Source organism: Acomys russatus, chromosome 20 (genome assembly GCF_903995435.1).
Source record: "Acomys russatus chromosome 20, mAcoRus1.1, whole genome shotgun sequence".
NCBI classification, from domain to species: Eukaryota; Metazoa; Chordata; class Mammalia; order Rodentia; family Muridae; genus Acomys; species Acomys russatus.
The window spans coordinates 51,811,181-51,831,819 of record NC_067156.1 but is presented as its reverse complement, the minus strand read 5'-3'; the positions used below and the strand labels follow the sequence as shown (position 1 = coordinate 51,831,819).

The window sequence follows — 20,639 nt, the reverse complement described above, 5'->3', positions numbered from 1 at the left end:
TTTTATATTTTAATCATACCACTTATTTTATAGATTAATCCACCCCTACCCCCAAAAAATCAGCTGCCTACCATGTAATGCTTTTTTGTTTCATGTGTTAAAGGTGATTCATTTTTGAACCACTGGTAGTGAGGAATAGGGCTTCCAATAGCAACACACTGCAAAACCAATGTGCTGCCTGGCATCAGCTTTTGGGACTTTGGTTCAACACAGATTTGCAACTTGGATTCTGAGACACCATCCATATTTCCTTAAATTAAAAGAAAAAAATCTCTGGGTTAAACATAAAGCCAAAATTTTCCTACAATTTAAACAAAGACAAGTCTAAGTCTATCCTTTATTTTTTACAGTCTTTTTTTTTTTTTTTCCACAGTGTTTAAAACCATACTTAAAGTATTTTTTCATGAAATTCTCACAAGTGTTAAGAGGTGTTCTGAAGAGAGAGTACTGCGATGAACAAAAACAGTTTAGAAATTGTAGGGTAACAGGTAGGCACACTCAAAAGTATCTAAGGAAGGGAGAAACTAAGCTTGAATTATAGATGCAATACAAAAAGGTGCAGGTCATGACCATCATCAGCAGCTTCGAGCTCAGCATCAGGCACAAGAATGAGAAGGGTCCATGTCTAAAGGGACTGACACATAGCAAATGACAGACCATGTGGAGTCAACTCTTAATGACTCATGTGTGGCATCTACACTCTGAAGTTAGTTTTAAATAGACACTTAAATAAGATGACCAACTAATGAACATGCAGCTTCACTTATCACTTACCCTGGAAGCTTTCTGATACTTCTGCCACATCATAGACATCTAGCTGGGACCACTGGCTAAATTCAAAGGTGGAATTGTTGTTAACTCGGCAGACATAAAAGCCTGCATCCTTTACATGCACTGTGCTAAAAATAAGTTCTGATGAATTTCCATACGGGATCTGCAAAAGAATCAGTAAGGGGCATACGTGAAGGATTTATAAAAAATCCAGCTTATAATACATGCTGTGTAAAATCTATGATTTGATTATGGACCTTTGAAACATATGTTTCTTTTTGCTTCAAATTCTAAAATATTTGCTAGTTACACAGTAAGAAGTAAGATTTTGAGAAATGAAATACCAGAGCTCCACCATCTTTAACAAGCCCATTCAACAGAAAGGTTAGCTGTCCCCAGCTCTTGCAGGAGCTCACTAGTAGGAACCCATCTGTTCAGTATTAAAACAGTACATCTATTTATACAACTGCAACTTTTATAAGTAGCATACAATGCAATTAACACTGGGGTGGCACAAAGAAAGCAAACTGGCTATTATTTTCACTTCTGGCAAACTGGCTATGACTATGTGGATGAACTATTTTACCTTGGGACTTCACTTTCTCATCTACAAAACACTGTAAGAAGACAGGCAGCTCAACAAAACCACAGCCACCTTCTGTGACGTGTTTGGCTTCACGGGAAGCATAGACGAAATGGCCAAAGCAAGGTTTCTTTCACTTTGGTCAGAACGTGAAATAATAGTTTGTGCTCTCTTTAGACTTACTCTCAGATCAGAGTAAATCTATCATAAAGTCTCTCAGTTTCATGTTCACAGAGAAGAAAGACTTTCACAGCTTAGAACAACACCACAAGACTTCCATAGCCTATCCTTCTTCATCCTCAGTATGCTGGTTTGTTTTTGAGACAGGGTCTTACAATATAGCCCTGGCCAGCCTCGAACTCATACAGACTCACCTCCCTCTCTGCCTCCCAACTACTGGAGTTAAAGGTGTGTGCCATCTGCCCAGAATCTCTCGTCTTTTATGAAGAAACACACTTGGTTTTCTCATAAGTTAGAAACATAAACCTCTAATGTTACCAATTTAACAAACTGCTTAGTTTGTAGGTTCCTCCACACATATAGTTTCTCAAAATTATTTTGTGTCTACTTATTGTGTGTGTATATATGTGTGTCAGGATACAGACATGCACATGTGCCATGATATATGTCTGATAGTCAGAGGACAGGTTTTGGGAATCAGTTCTCTTTTTTGATCACATGAGTTCTAGGCACGAAACTCATATCATCAGGCTTGTCAGCAAGAGCCTTTTCCTGATGAGTCATCTTGTAGACCAATATGTTTCTTCCAGTAATCCTTCTTTTCCTTCCTTCCTTCCTAACTTCGTTCTTTCCTTTCTTTTTTTGACAGGGTCTCTCTATATAGCCCTGGCTATCCTGGAATTCACTATGTAGATCAGGATGGCCTCAAACTCAAGAGATCCACCTGCCTCTGCCTCTGAAGAGCTGGGATTAAAGGCGTGCACTACCGTGTCTGTCTCTCATCTTTTTTTGAAAGACCTATTTTATTTATTTTCTTATATGTGTGTCTGCCTGTATGCGTGTGTGCTCCATATGCATGCAGTGCCTGCAGAGGCCAGAAGAGGCTGTAAGATCTCCTGGATCTCCCAAGTGGTAGAAACTCTACCTAAGTCCTCAGGAAGGACAGCAGTGCTCTTAAGTGCTCACCCACTTCCAGCCCCTATCAGTCCATCTTATCTGCCATTTGCAGGGCACAAGCTCAGGATCTAAGAGGGAAAAGTTTTCCTTCTCTGAAATCGTTTCTGCATTTTTTTCTTGGGTTTAGCATCTGTTTCTTCCCTTTATCAAATCATTTTTAAAAAGTATTTTAAGTCCTTTTTATCATTAACCAGCCAACAAACAAACAGTTTTGTTTATGCAGCACTGAAGAAGTTAGTCACCTCTTTCTTCTTGAAATTCTTTTCTTTTTACTCTTCTAATTCTCTAGACTGTTCCATCTTTAATTTCTTTCATTATAAACTCTCAGTGTTGCCTCTCTTGTATGTATAATAGGCATGGTCTGAAGTCACACTCTTTTTTTTTTTTTTTGAGACAGGGTTTCTCTGTGTAACGGCTCTGGCTGTCCTGGAACTCACTCTGTAGTCTGGGCTGGCCTCAAACTCACGGAGATCCACCTGCCTCTGCCTCCCAAGCCTCTGCCTCCCAAGTGCTTGGATTAAAGGTGTGTGCCACCACTGCCCAGCCTGAAGTCACACTCTTTTTTTTTTTTTTTTTAAGTGTAACTCCCATTTTATTTGTCCAAAGTATTTTTTCTTCTGTCCTGTCTTTACATGGGCTTTGGTGGAGGTCGTGGTGCAGCACCAGTGGGTCTAAAACGAGGTGGGGGTGTTCGGTCCTTCCGGGCCTCCCGGGATCGGTTCCTGACCACCTTGCTGTGAATGGCACAGCTCACGCAGTAATGCAGCTTGACGTAGAGCTTGGGCAGCACATAAGCGTCAAAGACGCTGGCTTTGGAGATGTCCCTGACAGCAGCGGCCTCTACAATGTTCCGGATGACGAACTTCTTAATGGCCTTGTCCTTGGGCACGCACTGGGCGCAGTTGGTGCAGCGAATTGGCTGCACGTGGCCGCGGCCCTTTTTAGCACGGCCGTTGTTTCTCCTTTTTTTGGTCATCTTGGAGCCAAGACCCTAAAGAGGCTGAAGTCACACTTTTATCTTCCCTCCTATACATAGACCTCTCCAGTCTGCTCAAAAAACAAACAAACAAAAAACCTACAGAGTAAACATGGCCAAGATACTCAAGTGGAAAAGTAGGGAGTCCTCCTTGATTTTCCCTTTCGCGTCCTCATGCTCTACATCTGATCTACCAGCCTGGCTAACCATATCCTCAAAACACATGTGAAATATACCGTGTGGTTCATGTTCATCAAGTCACTGAGACCATCCTTCAGCTATTCCTCAGCAGCCCAGGCAAGAGATACCTGGTTGTCTTTCTATCCTCTGCTTCCTCAAGCAACACGTTTTTATGTAAAGACAAAGCAAAACCATAAATTCTGTGTTTAAGCTGGACGGCGGTGGCGCATGGTTTGAAGTCACACTCTCATCTTCCCTCCTACACAGAGCTCTCCAGTCTGAGTGCCTCCCAGCACTCAGGAGGCAGAAGCAGGTGGGTCTCTGTGAGTTTGAGGCTAGCCTGGCCTACAGAGTGAGTTCCAGGAAAGCTAAAGCTACACACAGAGAAATCTTGTCTCAGAGGGGAAAAAAAAATCCTTTGTTTAAAAACCCTGCTGGTTCCTCATATCCTGTTTCCATGTTGCTCATGTTCCTCTTAGCGCTAAACTCACAAAAATGACTGCTGTCTCTCCCCTACATGTAGAGTCATTATGTGTCACTGCTGCATTATATCATGGCTTGATACAAAACAGGGACTCACTATAATTTCCTGAAATAGACCACCAACTCAATATAACTCTTTAAATTCAAGATGTATTCCATATTTCCTGTGTTCCTATCTTCTTCCAGTCACAATGTATTTTATAATTATATACTTCATCTAGTAAGTTTTTATCTTATCTTCTGTAAAAGGACTCCATTAAAATAAAAACTAGAAAAGTATGATAAAATATATTTACTTACCATCTCTTAAGGGCTTGATATATATATATATGTGTGTGTGTGTGTGTGTGTGTGTGTGTGTATGTATGTGTGTGTGTGTTTGTACATATATATATTCTCACAACCTTGATGACAGGAATTCACACAACCAGTAATGGTAACTAGGGACCAACACAGACTTAATCTAGCACTAAATGTCTATGTAATCACTTTACTACACCCCTTATTTTTATGTAGGGAAAAATACATTTTTCTATGAGATAACATAGTCTGTTGCAAACAACTATTAGAACCATGTTAGACCTCCCAGATCTTCTCATTTCTAAGCACTGTGGGGTAGGCCACACTCTGTCCCACCCTTAGGCTACAGGACTTCATCATTATCATCATCTTCTTTTCTTCTTGTTCTTCCTCCTTCATTTATTTATTATTTATACAGTATTCTGCCCACATGTGTGCCTTCACACCAGAAGAGGGCACCAGATCCCATGATAGATAGTTGTGAGCCAACATGTGGTTGCTGGGAATTGAACTCAAGACCTTTGGAAGAACAGACAGTGCTCTTAAGCTCTGAACCATCTCTCCACCCCATTACAGGACTTCTTAAGGAGTCCTGTGGTACCAGGTGCTGGTTCCCTGAGTTGCTGTGCTGTCTGCATCACACTCAACTCTTTCAGAATTGTCCCTGTGTCACTAGGTAAAACCCTGTTCCTGTAGCCTTCAATACTAGTCCCACAGAGAAAAATATCTTATCCCACAACTTATAACTTCCTCTCCAAAACAGTGTACAAATATCCACTGAAAGAAGAAAAGTGAGTTAAAAGAAGACTAAATCAACAAACTAGTTCAGATGCACAAGTCCCAGTACAGAAACAAAAGTAACATATGCATGTTACAACAACATGTAACCTAAAATTACTAAACCTATAAGAATGACCTAGAAGAACCACCAGATGAAGAATTCAAAGGATTATTAATTATGTCCAAAAACCTCAGAGAAGATATGAATAAAGTACAAAAGAAAAGCAAAAAGCTATGTGAAATGAGGAAGACAATTCAGGAAAAAGGTAGTCTTGCTGAAGAAAACCCAAAATGAAATAATTCTGAAAATGAAAAACTCAATAAGCCAAATAAAAGCCTTAGTGGAAAGCTTCACCAATAGAATGGATCATGTGGGAAACAGTGTCAGAGATGGAAGACTTATATGGTATTACTCAGTAAAGGTCAATGATAAATGTTAAAAAAAAAAAAAAGGTATGGAACATTGGAGAACTTTGAGGAACTGTGAGAAGACACAGCCTTAGAGTTAAGACCACAATGAAAGGAGAACACCATACCAAAGGCATAGAGAATATTTTCAGTAAAATAACAGAAGAAAAAATTTTCCCCAAACCTAAAGAAAGAAATGTTCATTCAGGCATAAAAGGCCCACAGACTACTAAATAGAGACGACCAGGAAAGAAAGTCCCTATAACATAATTATATTTAAAATACTAAAAACACAGAAGAACGGGTCTTGAAAGCTGCAATACAGATGGATCAGTCACGTATAAAGGCAGGCTCTGTTCAATAGAAACTTTTGTAGCCAGAAGTACCCGGAAAGATGTATTCCAAGTTCTGAAAGACCTTACATGCCAACCCAGATTATTATACCCAACAAAACTATTAAAATTACAAGAGAACTAAAACTTTTTACAATAAAAACAGATTAAAGGAATTTATGACCACAAAACCAGTTCTATAGAGGACACTAGAAAAGGACAAACACAGTCAAGGGGCCACAGGGAATAAGCACTACCAAGCAAGCACAAAGAGGGGTAAGGGGCGGGAATGAGAGGCAGCAGAAGGCCTAACCACAATAAAGGGTGCATGAAAAAACTATATGGAAATCTATGATCTTCTAATCCCCCTACAAAAACCATGGAAGGGAGGGGACACTGGAATTTTCATTTAATAAGATTATGTCTTCTTGGGGTGGCTTTATCCATCCACATTAGTGAAATAACAGGTATGGTGGCTCACATTCTAATCCCAACACTCACAAAGCTGAGGCAGGAGCATTACCACAAATTCAAGCATGCCAGCTTGGGCTATAGAATAAAATCCTGCCTCCAACCAACCAACCAACCAAGCAACCAGTCAGCCAACCAACCTAAATAGAATTAAAAGACATTTAAAAATTACCTCCTTATTCATTTTGAACCATTGATATTGTACAAAAGGATGTCCAGTTGCCCGGCAGCACAATTTTACTAACTGTCCAGCCAAAACTGCCTTAGATTCTGGGTTTACAGTGATCTTTAACCCTAAAGAAAAAAAAAAGTAAAGTCACAAAAGAAGGTTGTTTACTTATACACAAAAACAAAGAAATATTTTAGAAACCATTTTCATATTTGTCTTTGTTATAAATCATTTATTTTTCCTTTTTTCCTTTTCTGTCAGTATGCATCTTCAGCTTAAAACTTTGTAAAACCACAAGACAAAAAACTTACCTGCAAAAGACTCTGATGTACTCTAATTTGCCATGGTTGGGAAGGAAAATTATTTGCACATTTTTCCAATTTACTTTTTACCCACAGTCTAACATTTCTGAGATCAGGATGCACCCTTTAAGGCATCTGCTAGGCAGACAACATATTGCAGTTCTCAATGCCAGTGCATACAGATACCTGGGCATATGGTCAGCACTTCAAATGAGTTAATTGCACAAATACTGCACTGGTTAGTTTTTCTCAACTTGACACAACTAGAGACACCTGATAAACTGAGCTGGTGTCTAACTAGAAGCTTCACCCCTACTGACTAGTGTCCATGGCACTGTAAGGTATTCTGTATACAACCATATGAAAAAGGCAACCATGAACATCTCCCAGCTACAAACCATTCAACTTACAACAGTGACCTGCCTGCAAAATATAATGGTGCAATAGTGGCACAAATGTCATGGGCAACCACTTTTGCTTAGATTTAAGGCCAATTGCATGAGATGGAACTCATTACTGACACTGCTAAAATGACCAACAACTTGAGACTAGATACTAAGTCATGGGCCAAGGGAGAACCTACTATTATTATTCTGCAAAAAAACTCCATAGCAACAAAATGACCCCTAATGACATAGATCAGAATATCGCTCAACCCTCATCAGAGAAGCTCTTTCTTGCAGTAGATGGAAATTAACACAGAGACCCACAAGTGGACAATGTGCAGAGTGAGAGACTTTGGAGCACTCAGTCTTGGTTTTGTTTTTCTTTTCTCACATATTACATCCTCACAGCAGAGTTTCCCCTCCCTCTCCTCCCCCTTCCCCTCTCCCCAACCCCCACGCCCCTTCAGAAAAGAGGAGGCCTCCCAGGGACATCAGCCAAACACAGCATAACAAGCTACAGTACTACTAGGCACACCATCACATCAAGGCTGGATGAGGCAACCCAGTACAAGGGTTCTACAAGTAGACAAAAGAGTCAGAGCCAGCCCTGTTCCCACTGTTAGGAGTCCCACAAGAACACCAAGCTATTTAGCCATAATATGTATGCAGAGGACCTATGTCAGAGCCCCTAAGGAGCCCCTACAGGCTCCCTGATTTCTGTGGGCTCCCATGAGTCTGAGTCAGTTGATTCTGTTTGTCATGTTCTTGTGGTGTCCTCGACCCCCCGGGTTCCTCCCACTCTCCTTCCCCCTCCTCTGAAGGACTCTCTGAGCTCCCCCTAATGTTTGGCTGCATCAAGCACTTAAATATGATGTCTTCATAAAGCCCTTCCCCTCAAGGCCCATGGCTCTATGCAAAAGTGGAGGTGGAAAGACTGTAATAGCTATTGATGGTGGATGGCTCCAAGGAAGCAGTGTCTTCCAGATATAGAAGAGCTGTGCACATATCAACTCAAAGACACGATGACAGCATGTGCAAGATCTGCACAAAGTTTCACCCCTAGCCAAGAAGCTCTATTTGTAATTGATGCCTGCTGGCAAAGGGAAAAACAGTTTTATACAATGAAGTATTAGTAGGTATATTAACCACAATCCAGGGCAGGCGCCATGTCCAGGAGTAGTTGGCTAGAGTTTGTTTTGTTTTGTTTTAGTGTGTGTGTGTGTGTGTGTGTGTGTGTGTGTGTGTGTTTTAGTGTGTGTGTGTGTGTGTGTGTGTGTGTATGTGTGTGTGTGTTGGGGGAGGTCTATTTCATTTTGCTGGTTTTTTTTTTCTTATTTGTGGTTTGCGTTTTGCTTTTTGTTTTGTTGTTTGAAAGAATTCATATACTTAATGCCTGAGACTGTGAAGATAATGGAATAAAAAAAGTATTCAATCAGGGGTGGGGCTGGAGAGATGCTCAGATGTTAAGTGCACTGGCTGTTCTTCCAAAGGTCCTGAGCACAACCATATATAATGAGATCTGATTCCCTCCTCTGGCATACATGCAGACAAAACACTATATACACAATAAATAAATGATTAAAAAAAAAGAACAGAACTTTTTAAAAAAACTATTCAATGAATAATTCTGAGCAAAATCACAAATTAAATTGTTTTTCTGTCAGAGCTCACAGTTTTTCTGATAGTCTTATTCTCAAATTTGTTATTAAAACATAAAAATGTTTTTATAGTTATTTTTTGTTTGTTTGAGAAAGAGTATTACTCTGTAGCTAAAGCTTGCCAGGACTCAGTATGTAATCCAGGTTAACTCACGGCGATTCTCTGACTTCGGCCTCCTGAGTGCTGGGATTCAGGCATGAGCTACCATTCCATGGGACTCCTATAACTCTGTGAGGCCAAGGATATCTCAGCCACTGTACAGGTCATGCAATCTATAGTCAGTGTGATTATATTTATTGAAACAAGAATAAGATACAAAAGTTCCATTTACTTCCCAGAGGCTTCGGTGTTCCATAAGCATGAGAACTTAGAGACAGTGCAGTGCATTAGGCTGCTGGCGTTCAGCCCTTACCACTTCTGGCTATCTATTATTCGAGGCACTAAGTATAATAAAAATTTGAATGCCCCTTTAGGACACTCATTGCTTAGAGATGTGCAACAATTGCATGTGGGGCATCTGCATTAACAGTTCATTGTTCCTAGCCAATAGGCTCTAGTTGAGAAAGCCGAGCATTCTGTACAGTACCCTTCAAATAAGGCATGTGAAGTTTTATGGTAAAGCAGAGAGTGGGAGTCCATGTTCCCTCCCTCACCATCTAGGACCTTTTGCAGTTGTAGTCAAAGGTCTAGTTACAGATCTAGGGTCTGTTGGCTCTTTTTCTTATCCAACAAGTGTATTTTTGTTTGGTGATCTATGTGGTTCCTGGAAAGCTGACTCAGCCTAACTCCATTCTTGGCTTTAAGCCAGGCATACCAACACATTCTATGTCCTTGGCTACGATGACAGTATTAGGGACAAGCAAGTGAACAAAACTAAGTAACTAGAATTAAACCTGCTTTTTGCTTAGAATTCTGGGACAAAGATAAATGAGTCTAAGAACAGCCAGCACACATCCTGGGCTAGGTGAGTGTCAGTTTTAGAAGGAAGTCAATGTCAAGAAAGAAGATGAAAAACATTGAACTTACAGCTCTTCTCTACCTCTTAGGAAGCCTTATCTGTTTCTGGGTGCCTCAGGCAGAAGTAATACGCCACCTTCATGACATAAATCTGAGTTTGGATTTCTGGTAGGTTAACTGACGATTTACCACAATATCTTATGTTCCTCACTTCTCATATTAAAAATATATCACAGGGACGGAGAGTTGGCCAGTGGTTAGCATTCTCTGCTTAGCATTCTCAAAGAGGTTGAGTTTCCAGCATGCTCCATCAGTAGTTCATAACTACCTATAACTCCAGTTCCAAGGGTCCTATGCCCTCTGGCCTCATGGTGAATATAAACTTATGCAAGTGCATACACATATACATAATAACACGCATAAATAATTAAAAATATTTGGTTATATGAGAAACATTAATACACCAAAATTATGTAAAACAGAGATCATCAAGCCCACACTTTGCAGCCCTTCCTGGCTTGACTGGATACTTTGCTCCTAATGAGACACACGGGCAAATGGGACCCTGGAGGAGGTTTGCACTGCTGCTGCCACCAAGCAGTGTCTATCTGAAACAGGATCTTGCTGTGTAGTCTAGGCTGGCCTTGAACTCTTGATCTTCCTTCTAGACTCTAGAGTACTGGGAATACACACATGGACTACCATTCCTGGCCCAACCAAGCAACTTTAATGACATGTCCTCCCTCTCTGATGTCACTGATGCTGGTCAACTCCACCTGCAGTGATATGGAGGACTGATCATCTTCCGTTTTTTCAAATATCCATCTCTCCAGTCGGTTTCCTATGTTTTATTTTTGATTTTGTATTTTATCTTTATTTGTGTGCTTGTGTTTCTGTGTATATGCAAGTGAGTGTAGATGATGTCAGAGGTCAGAAGAAGACATCAGATCCCTTGGACCTGGATTTATAAGCAGTTTTGAGTTGTCTGATGTGGGTGCACGAAACCACATGCTCCGGGCCTATGGAAGAACAGCAAGCGCTCTTAACTGGCAAGCTGCTCTCTTTTAGCTTCTTGTTTCCTAGTCTTCACATGATTTTGCATATGAAAAGCCTCACTCACTACAGGCATAGTAAGAAAAATTCATATACTAACCTTTCAAAAGAGTCAACATGGCAAAAAACAGCATACTCTATCTCATCCTTAAATATCCATAGATGAAATGTACACTATGTTTTGGGCTATGTGATTTAGGGTATGTTACAGAAACCTTACAGGTAAATACTTGAGCATATATCTTCCTAGAACATAGGAGGATTCTACTGGATTACAATATTTTGGCATAAAGCTCTAATATCAATTATGTGGGTTATATCCAAAATTTAAAAATAATTGCTTAAAAATGTTTTGTATAGCTTGCTTCTCGATACAATCCAACACTTTTGATGTTTTCTTTGGTCTCAGCATGGGGGGTGATAGGGAATGAGGGTCTCCTGTGCATTTATATTTTTGAAAAATACTAAACACAATTTACCTGGTCAAAAAAAGGTATTTTTCTCCATGGATTTCTGAAGAATATTTCTGAAGGAAAATAAAAACCTACCTGGGGGGTTGAGAAGCTGAAGAACCTCAGTGTGCTCCAAAGCATGTAGGAAGTCGCTCAATTCTGTGACTGTACATCCTTTTTCACCCATTAGTTTCAGTAAACACAAACTTGGGCTTCCCTCTGGCTCCAGGACTTTAAGAGAACACTGTTCCAGGTCCAGGCAACTGAAACAACAGATTTCATCCATGATATGTCTAATATGTAGCTGGACCATTGTAGGTGCTGTACAGGAAAAAAATCCTTGGGTGATAGAAAACTAATTACGTTATGAAAACTAGGGCCCTTCCCTCCTCCAGCATTCCTTTCTCTTCCTTAGTCTCTTCCCCTGTTAGCTCCTATAACTATTAAGTCTGAAGGATGTGACAGAAATTTAGTCTTGATGTAGATCAAACTTTTATCCTTAAAAGTGAGGAAAATACCAGGAAATTGCTTTACTTTTTATTTGTTTTTGAGATAGGGTCTTACTATATAGCTCTGGCTGGCCTGGAACTCCAAATATAGACCAGGCTGACCTTGAATTCAGAGAGCTACTGCCTCCCAAGTGTTGAGTGCTAAGGCACCAACCATATCAGGCCTTTTCACTCTTTTTCTTTTTACTTTTTCTTCTTCTCCTCCCTCTTCTCCTTTTCCTCCTCCTCTTTCTTCTTCTTTATTGTTCGGGTTTTTGTTGTTGTTGTTGTTTTGTTTTGTTTTTTGTGTGACAGCATTCCTCAGTGTAGCCAGGGCTGTCCTGGAACTCACTCTGTAGACCAAACTAGCTTGGAGCTCAGAGATCCGCTTCCCTCTGCCTCCCAAGCGCTGGGATTAAACATGTACACTACCACTGCCCAGCCAAAATTTTTTTAAACAAAGAAACTATTTTTATTTGTGTATCACAGACTCTACAGTTAACAGCTGCTGTCACAATCAAGACACAGAAGGTTTGAAGAGCTATAGGTGATAATCACTACTGGGTTCAACCTCCCTTGATTATTTTAGAGAGCATTTCTGATGTACTTCCAGCTGAATCTTAAGCATGTTACATATCCAGGTAACAGAATTACAGTTGCCGTCACTCTTTCTTTAAAGATACATGATCCAAAATGAAGGCACTACCTAGTGGGCTAGCTGCTGCTGTCATCTGAAAAGAATATGCTCCTCATCCCATGAGGCCAAAAAAACCTTAAATCGGGCTGGAGAGATGGCTCAGTGGTTAAGAGCACCGCCTGCTCTTCCAAAGGTCCTGAGTTCAATTCCCAGCAACCACATGGTGGCTCACAACCATCTATAATGTAACCTGATACCCTCTTCTGGCCTGCGGGTGTACAAGCAGACAACACTGTATACATAATAATAAATAAATCTTAAAAAAAAAACCCTTAAATCACAGCGTGCACAGACATAAATAGTATGAGAAGTTTTAAGGACAGAGAAGGTACTGTCTCAAAAGCAACACTAGGTCGGATAATCAATGTTATAAAGTCAGCAACTGAAGAAGGCCTAAGAAGCCCTTGTCAAAGATCATATACTAGCAACAAGTTAATAAGTTTTCAAATAAATATGAGACTCATAAATACATGAGTGCAGTATACAAAATACACATTTTAGGATTCAGAAGTTTACCAGGTACTGATACCTGAATTTGAGAAGCTATCTCATCAGATATAACCAAGGGATGTCTTAATTGCTGTTTACACTGATATAGAGAAAAAGCTCAATAGCTGGAATTTTCCTTCCTAACAGACAACAAAGATCAAATTGAAGTTAAATATTTCTGTTCCAAAACAAGGCATAAAGATAAAAGTAAAATTTTGTCTATCTTTTTGTATTACTGATTTTCTGCAGGGGCACTCATGGGTTCTTGACTAAGGTGATGTGTATATATACCCACCTTTTTTTTTTTTTAATAAAACACATCAGAATTTTATTGCTTGAAGAATACAGCAGATGAAATCACAACAGCAAAATGAAAAGTTACTAGGTGAGCTGGGTGTGGTGGTACACGCTTTTAATCCCATTTAATCCCAGCACTTGGGAGGCAGAGGCAGGCAGATCACTGTGAGTTCAAGGCCAGCCCGGCCTATAAAGCAAGTCCAGGACAACCAAAGCTAACACAAAGAAACCCTGTCTTGAAACCCCTCTCCCCTGCCCCCCCACCCCTGCCCGAGAAAGAAAATAAAAGTCACTAGGCTTCAGACACAGAACACATTATCAGATGCAGGAAAATACTAGTTAGCCTGAGGTCTGCATCAGAAAGAAAAAGGTATGGAAAAATATCTAAATTGTTGTTTACTTGAGAAACATACACTTAAAACAAAGGAAAAGAATGGTACAGTACAAATTAGAAAAGCCAAAAGTAACTAACTTATTTCTGTAGCCTAAACTACCTACCTTTGGTACTTAATCTTTTTGAAAAAGCAATTCTTTTTCTATTTTTCTAAATACTTCATGAGCATATCCATGAAATACCTTGAAATAACTTCAACATAAAACATTTCAGCAAAATTACTACCCTTTCTACTACCCTTTTTGTTATATGGGGAAGTGAATCTGATGAATGCATAACAGTATTTCCCTTCTTCTGAAAATGAAAAATATGAATATCAAGAAATCTAGTATTTACAAACTTTACTCAAATAAAATTGAAATCCTGGCAGCTAGAATTTCTTCTGGAGCTTGGGGGATACACAAATTCAAATGACTTGGCAACTGACATAGAACTTAATGACTTCCCATTATCTTAGGTAGCATTTTACTGTTTCCAAAATATAAGCAATGTGCCATTCTTCCAAATACACTGGATTCCTGTATATTTGTACATACTCAACTTTTATCTTTCCTTTTTAAGTTATGCTCGTATAAGAGTTTGCTTTGATGTGGTTCATATAAACTTGACTATCACTAAAGCAGGTGAACTTTGCTTTTAAAAATTATTTTTAAGTACTAGAGAAATGGCTTAGTGGTAAAAAGCACTCACTGCTCCTCAGAGATCTGAGTTTACCCTTATCATATGGCTCATAACCACTTGTAACTCTAGCTCCAAAGATATTTTTCTTCCATTTCAGAATAGAAAAGCAATTGGAGGGTTTTAAGCAGAGGAACAAACCTAACTTAAGGATTTTATTTTACTGTTTTAGGCCCAGGGTAGTCCCAGGCCTAATGTTTCTTCCTCAGCCTCCCTAGTGCTAATGCTTATCTTTTCTTTGATTTATCTGTCTTAGGCTTGCCTCACACTCCCTATGTAGAGGACCTTTAATTTCTAACTCTCTTTCCTTTACCTTCCAAATGCTAGAAATACAGGCATTTGCTACTGTATCTGGTTTATGTGGTGCTGGGGACAGAACCCATGCACACTAGGCTAACATTTTATAGGCTGAGCTACAGCCCCAACCTGCTTATTAATATTTTAAAACATCCTTTTTTCTTTAAAAATTTTTATATATACATTTATATTATTACAAACACATATTTAACCTACATACAGCAAGAAGAACCATGAAACAATCAGGAATTATATAAATTTTACATTCATACTGTTTTGGCTATTTGTATTTGACAACTTTGAAGAAAACATTTCTCTATCTTCGTGAGTCTAAAATTCTGAATGTATATCAATATCTATCATATCTCATCTCTATCAACTTAAAACATCTATCTCGACCTAAAGACATCTTAACTCCTCAGCTTAATTGTAAAACTAAACTATCTCGTCTCCAACCCCACTAGAGACTTGAGAAGGAATAAAATTAATTACCTGAGTAAACAGGAAGTGCAGGTTAGCAGCTTCCAAAGTGAAAAAAGAAATGACAGTTTGCTGCCTGAACAGTCACTCAAAACTCTCTGTAACACTGGAGCATCAAAAAGGAATATTCTTACTGTTGTGTTTAGAACAGGTTGGGAAGTGAAGGATAGAGAAATCAAGCAAGTATTGGAAGAAACTGGGTGAGATATGTAGGCTTAGCCTAGTGTGGCAGTGAATGCCAGATTCTAAACGTATACTGAACATACAGCAATGAGGAATTACTGACAAAAATGGTATATATACAAGTAAAATCAGGAATGACTGATTTTCTGACCTGAACAACCAGAGAGATGTAACAGTCACTTAGATACAGAAAACTAAGGGAAAGAAGTTTACAGGGGAGTACCTAGTAAGTTTCGGACATGTTACATTTAAGATGCTTATTAGTCACTTAAGAAAGAACAATAGCCACCTACATACACAAATCTGGGAAAAGCAGATATACTGGATATAATCAGTCTGACTGTTTTCACAACCATGAATGAAGGATAACACCATGAGAAGATTAGGTAGAAAAGCACTTAAAGATAAAAGCATGAGTTCTAGCACACTTCGAAATTCAGACTGATGAGACAGATGAGGGACACTTTGGTGAATATTTTCAATACATGTCTTCATTTTTATCATAATCTGCTCGAGGGTAGGACTTCTGCAGCCAAGAACATCTTCTACACTTCAGACAAGCAGCAACAGATGTTTTCTCCCCGGTTCCTATTTCACAGCCCCACTTTCAAGCACTCTGCTTAGATGATTTAGATATTCTAAAGCTTCCTTAAAGTTCTGCCAGTCCTTGTAGTTCAGCTGTTCCACTCACCACCAATAAACATATGTTGGCACACTAAGAATATGTCTAAGCTGGCAGCAAAGGGCATCCGATTTTAGCCAAGCATAGGGGTGCAAGCCATTAATGCCTGCACGGAGGGGCAGAGGAAGACCGCTTTGTGTTCAAGGTTAGCTGGGTCTACATGGCAAGCTCCAGGTCAGCCAGGGCTGTAGAGAGCCTGTCTTAAAGTGCCTGATATTTGATCAGTTTGAATAGAATCAGGATTGGTGGTTGTAGCAAACCAGACTATATGCAATGATTCAATCTGAATTGTCAATAACCGCCTGAAAACATTTACGATAGCCCTAATCGCTGGAGACAGTGCTGAGTGGATGCTTCCTGTGAGCAGTCTTATTAAATGCTCATGTAAAGAGTGAGGGGAAAAATGCGACAACAGGATGAGCATGGTGACACTCAGAAAGCAGAGGCAGGAGGATCATGACAAGTTGGAGGCCAGCCTGTTCTATGTAGTAAGACCTCGTCTCCAGCCAAACCAAAACAACAACAACAACAACAAACACAACAACAACGAGGGGGGGTGGGGAGGGGGAGAGAGAGAGAGAAATAATAAAGGTAAAGTTTTGAGATTAGGGCTGTGAATTCAATGACTAAGGAAAGCACGTCACATGAGTTGTTATACACCCTGGACCAGACTCTAAAGCTGCAATCAGAGGAAAATGCCTTTATGACCTTTTTTATCACCATATGCTATTCTTCCATTAGTATGAAGCCATTTGAACTTAAAAAAAAAACAAAAAACAAAAAAAAAAAAAACTTAAACATAATAAGAATCACCAGCTGACCCTTTGGGCCACTCTAGCTCCTGGTTTTCAGTGCCAACTTTTGTTACTGTATTTGAGACAGCCTCTCATTATGGAGCACTGGCTGGCCCAGAACCAACATTGATCTGCCTCTGCTTCCTGAGTGCTGGGATTAGTGTGCACCATCATGCCTGCCTTTCAGGACTAACTTTTTATGGCAACCAATTCTTTTGATCTCAGTCAGTATGAGTTTAGCATTTCCAGATTCTCCACCCCCACCCGTGCCAAAATTAACCTACAAGGAGCTACTGAACCATCATCTTGGAAGACTCATGAAATTTACCTGACTCTTATCAGAATTCTCTACCCTGAATTCTAAAATTCTAAAAACGAACAGTAAGCAACTGGCCTTCTCTCTATACTCCTCCTTGTCGGGTGCCTTCAAACTTTTCCCTAAGTTACCCCAAACAATGGTTAATGCTATTCTGCAGTTTACTTAGCAAACTTTTACTGCAGGCTTAGGAAAGAAAACAGAATACCCAACAATAAGTACGCACTCCTTTTATAGTCCAGTAGCTATGCTTCTTTTAGGCAGGGCTTGGAGTATTGACTCCTAAGTCTTCCTTCATCACCATGGAGGCTCTCCAGGAAGCCGAGAGCCTTCCTTAACTGGATTCACAGCTAACGCCATCACACTCTGCAGATCTGCTCTCAAAGGTAACACTTTCGTGTATTGTGAAAGCCTAGAGGTTGAGAAATTTGCAAAGCTTGGATAATACTTTGGATTTTTGTATACTCCAAAGCCCAAGGTGTTTTTCCTGGAACAGAACTGATGTCTTCTGTCTGCTCGGCTTTGCTAGCTCATTGTTGGTCTTTTTGTCTTCAGACAGGGTTTCTTGTACCTGATGTTCATCTTGAACTCCTTGACCCTCCTGCCTCAACCTCTCAATGCTAGGGTTGTAGGTACATGTTACCTTGTCCAACTTAGTTTGACATTTTCTGATTTAAAAAAAAAAAATCAGGCAGCATGGGCCTCTTCTACTCGAGTACTAAATCCCACACCAACATTACTCTTTGCCTCAGTCTTAAACTCTGAAGCTCAGGGTGCTGGGAAGGTTAAAGTGGATAATGCTTGTAAAATGTAGACTCAATGTTCAATAAATTATATTATTCATACCCAACCTAGTATTCCATATGTTACTGTGAATGTTCCCAAATGACGGTCTGTTAGAATTGCCAGCAAACAAGACGCACTCAATAAATTTTTAACAAAGGACTCCTCTCACAATGTAAGAAGTATTTAAGAGTTCTACGTATAGCACAAACTAAGAAATGACTTCTGTTCTTCAGCGTACAAAGATGTATACAAATAGGCACAGTAAACGTCCAGGGTTAGTTATTTGACAAGAAACTGGAGGAGTTAAAAGGCTGAAATCTTGACAAGGGTATAAAGTGGTGGTTCAAAGGTCCTTTTGGGAACCCCTAGTACAGTTTCTAAGACCACCACGTTCAGGTGGCTCACAAGATTAAAGCTTCCCCCCCCCCCCCACAATAGTACTAAGACTCTATTTTCTATTTATTCTTAAAGGAAAAGTTTCTAGAGTTCTGGTACTTATGATTCTGCAACAGAATGAACCAAATATAGAAAAGAACATAGCCCTGCAATTAAACTAAAGCACCATAAAGACATTCAAAGCATTCAGCAGTTTGAGCGGGAAGACTGCTGCAAGATCCAGACCAGACTGGCTGATAATGGTGCCCAAGTCACCTCAGGCTACAGTGAGATCGTGTCTCAAAAAGAAAAAGAATATGATGGTGTTATGATAAAACCCCAGCGTCAGAGAGACTAAAACAGGGGACACAGTAATCTGAGGACAGGTTAAACTACACAGCAAAATCTTGTTTTAAAAAGTAAAAACCAAACCAAACCAGCCAACCAACCCCAAAGCAATAGACTTTAAAAATATTAATCAATGCTCTATTTAATTTGTTTTTGGACAAACTGTTTTTCTGAAGAAAAAAACCTGACATCATTTCTGCTACCATGTAAGAATTAACTTTTAAGATAAATATTTTAAGAGTTATTATTTTTACTTTCAAATGACTATTTGTACACACCTGCAAAATAATAGAACCCACCCAAAAGCTATTTTCTTCAATTTATTCTTCAATACTCAGAAGTGTAGAAGTCTCGAGACTCACAATTTTAAGAATTGCTAACTGTGATGCCAAGCCACGTACGTCAGTGGTCCCTCAGCAGGAAAAGTGGTTTAGTTTCTTAGAGTAATGCTCATGGTGAAGTTTGGTAAGTTCGTGGGACAGAGGACGAAGGTGAGTTTAGATCCAGTCTCTTCCCTCCTCCGTCTCTCTACTTGCCCCCCAGGAACCCTTGCACGTTTCACCCCTCTACCTGCCCTGGTCCCTCCAGAGCGCCCTTTGGGTACCGCGGGCTGTGTCCACATCCCTCACTTGCTTTAAAACCCACGGGGATCAAAACCCTGCAGATAAGCTTTCCTCCTCTTAATACAAGCCGTGTCAAATTCCAGACATCGCTCTCCAGCAGCAGGGGCGGAGGGCCGGGAAGGTGTGAAGGGGCCACCGGGCCATCAGGGCCAGTCCCTTCCCAATCCCTGCTCCGCGGCACATCCCTCCTCCCGCCCGAGGGTCCCGAGCCCCGGCTCCCCGCTCACCTGAGCTTGAGGCGCCCCCGACTGCTCGCTAGCTCCGCCAGCTGCCGCCAGCCGCGGCCCTCGGGAGCGCGGTCCAAGCTCTCGCTGAGCCTCCGCAGCAGCGGCTCCGGCAGGCGGTTGAGGGTTGCCCCGGCTGGAGGGGCGCTAAGAAGCCCCGAGGGCGCGGTCGGGGGCTGCAGCACAGCCAGGGGCGGCGAGGCCTGCAGCGGCTGTCCCCACAGCGACATGGCTACGCCGGTGGCCCCGTACTGCCCAGCTCCCGCCGGTCACCTCTGGCCTCGGCGCCCGCGCACCTTCGGCTTGCCTCTCGCCGTCTCGGGAGTCGTAGGAGCGGAAGGAGAAGTCTGCCGCACAGCGAGGCCCTCACAGGAAGAAGCACCGCTCCGGGGCCGCGAGTTAGGTTCCCCTGAGAACCCGCGGGGCGCGCCCGCCGGACCGAGGGGCGGGCTCCGGGGGCGGGGCCTGCTGCGCGTGTGTGGGCGGGGCTTGGTGGAGCTTCTCCAGGGGCCAGGAGTGATGAGTTCGGGGGCGGGGAATAGGCTGGGGCCCGCTCGGTAGTGCAGACAGCCTCACCGGCAGTGAGGGGGCGGGGCAAGGGGCGGGGCCTGGCTGCGGGCGGCTGCCTCAGCCTCTTGGGAGAGCTAGCCTTGGGGGCGGGGCGAGGGTGTGGGCGGGGCGTGAGGCCGAACCTCCCCTGCCGCTTCAGAGTCGGCCGGGCAGGAAGGGATGGGTGGGTATGGCTGTTGGAGGAAGCCGTGGAGGAACTGCCACAGCTAGGAAGCCTGCGGCGTTGGAGCTTCCCGGGACCCGTGGGAGGATGCTTACCTCACACGGGAGAGAGTAGCACGCGCTTCCCGGAGGCGCCCCCACGCGCGTCCGCTGTCAGCGTAGCCCCCGGGCTTGCGTATGCGCGGAGTCCGCCAAGAGGCCACCAGTTCTCCAACATTGGGCAACCTACACCGATGCTTCCTCGGCAAGTGGATGGGGTTGCCAGAGGGAAGTAGTGGAGCTGGAGAGCCAGATACTCATAAGGGAATTGACCGAAATCTTTTCGAGAGTTTTTAAAGATTGAGTTTCTTGTCTGGG

At 41.6% G+C, this 20,639-nt stretch overlaps 2 protein-coding genes across 2 annotated transcripts in view; both read right to left on the bottom strand.

The window, feature by feature from the left end:
• The window catches only part of Malt1 (MALT1 paracaspase), a 50,878-nt gene extending 30,875 nt beyond the window's left edge, over nucleotides 1-20,003 (bottom strand). The window contains exons 1-5 of the mRNA XM_051163450.1: nucleotides 19,554-20,003; nucleotides 11,496-11,662; nucleotides 6,594-6,715; nucleotides 775-934; nucleotides 72-250 (exon numbers count right to left, since the gene is read on the bottom strand). Of these exons, the coding sequence (XP_051019407.1) occupies nucleotides 72-250; nucleotides 775-934; nucleotides 6,594-6,715; nucleotides 11,496-11,662; nucleotides 19,554-19,780 (855 nt within the window). The 5' untranslated portion in view covers nucleotides 19,781-20,003. The remainder of the gene's footprint in view (nucleotides 1-71; nucleotides 251-774; nucleotides 935-6,593; nucleotides 6,716-11,495; nucleotides 11,663-19,553) is intronic.
• Nucleotides 3,048-3,485, bottom strand: LOC127204443 (40S ribosomal protein S26-like). Its single transcript, XM_051163449.1, has one exon. It carries the CDS (start codon nucleotides 3,465-3,467, stop codon nucleotides 3,120-3,122), a length of 348 nt encoding a protein of 115 aa, XP_051019406.1. The 5' UTR covers nucleotides 3,468-3,485; the 3' UTR covers nucleotides 3,048-3,119.
• Nucleotides 20,004-20,639: the final 636 nt, after the last annotated feature.

What these genes read in the sequence shown, in the direction of transcription:
- LOC127204443 (XM_051163449.1), bottom strand. Translation starts at nt 3,467, where the DNA reads ATGACCAAAAAAAGGAGAAACAACGGCCGTGCTAAAAAGGGCCGCGGC.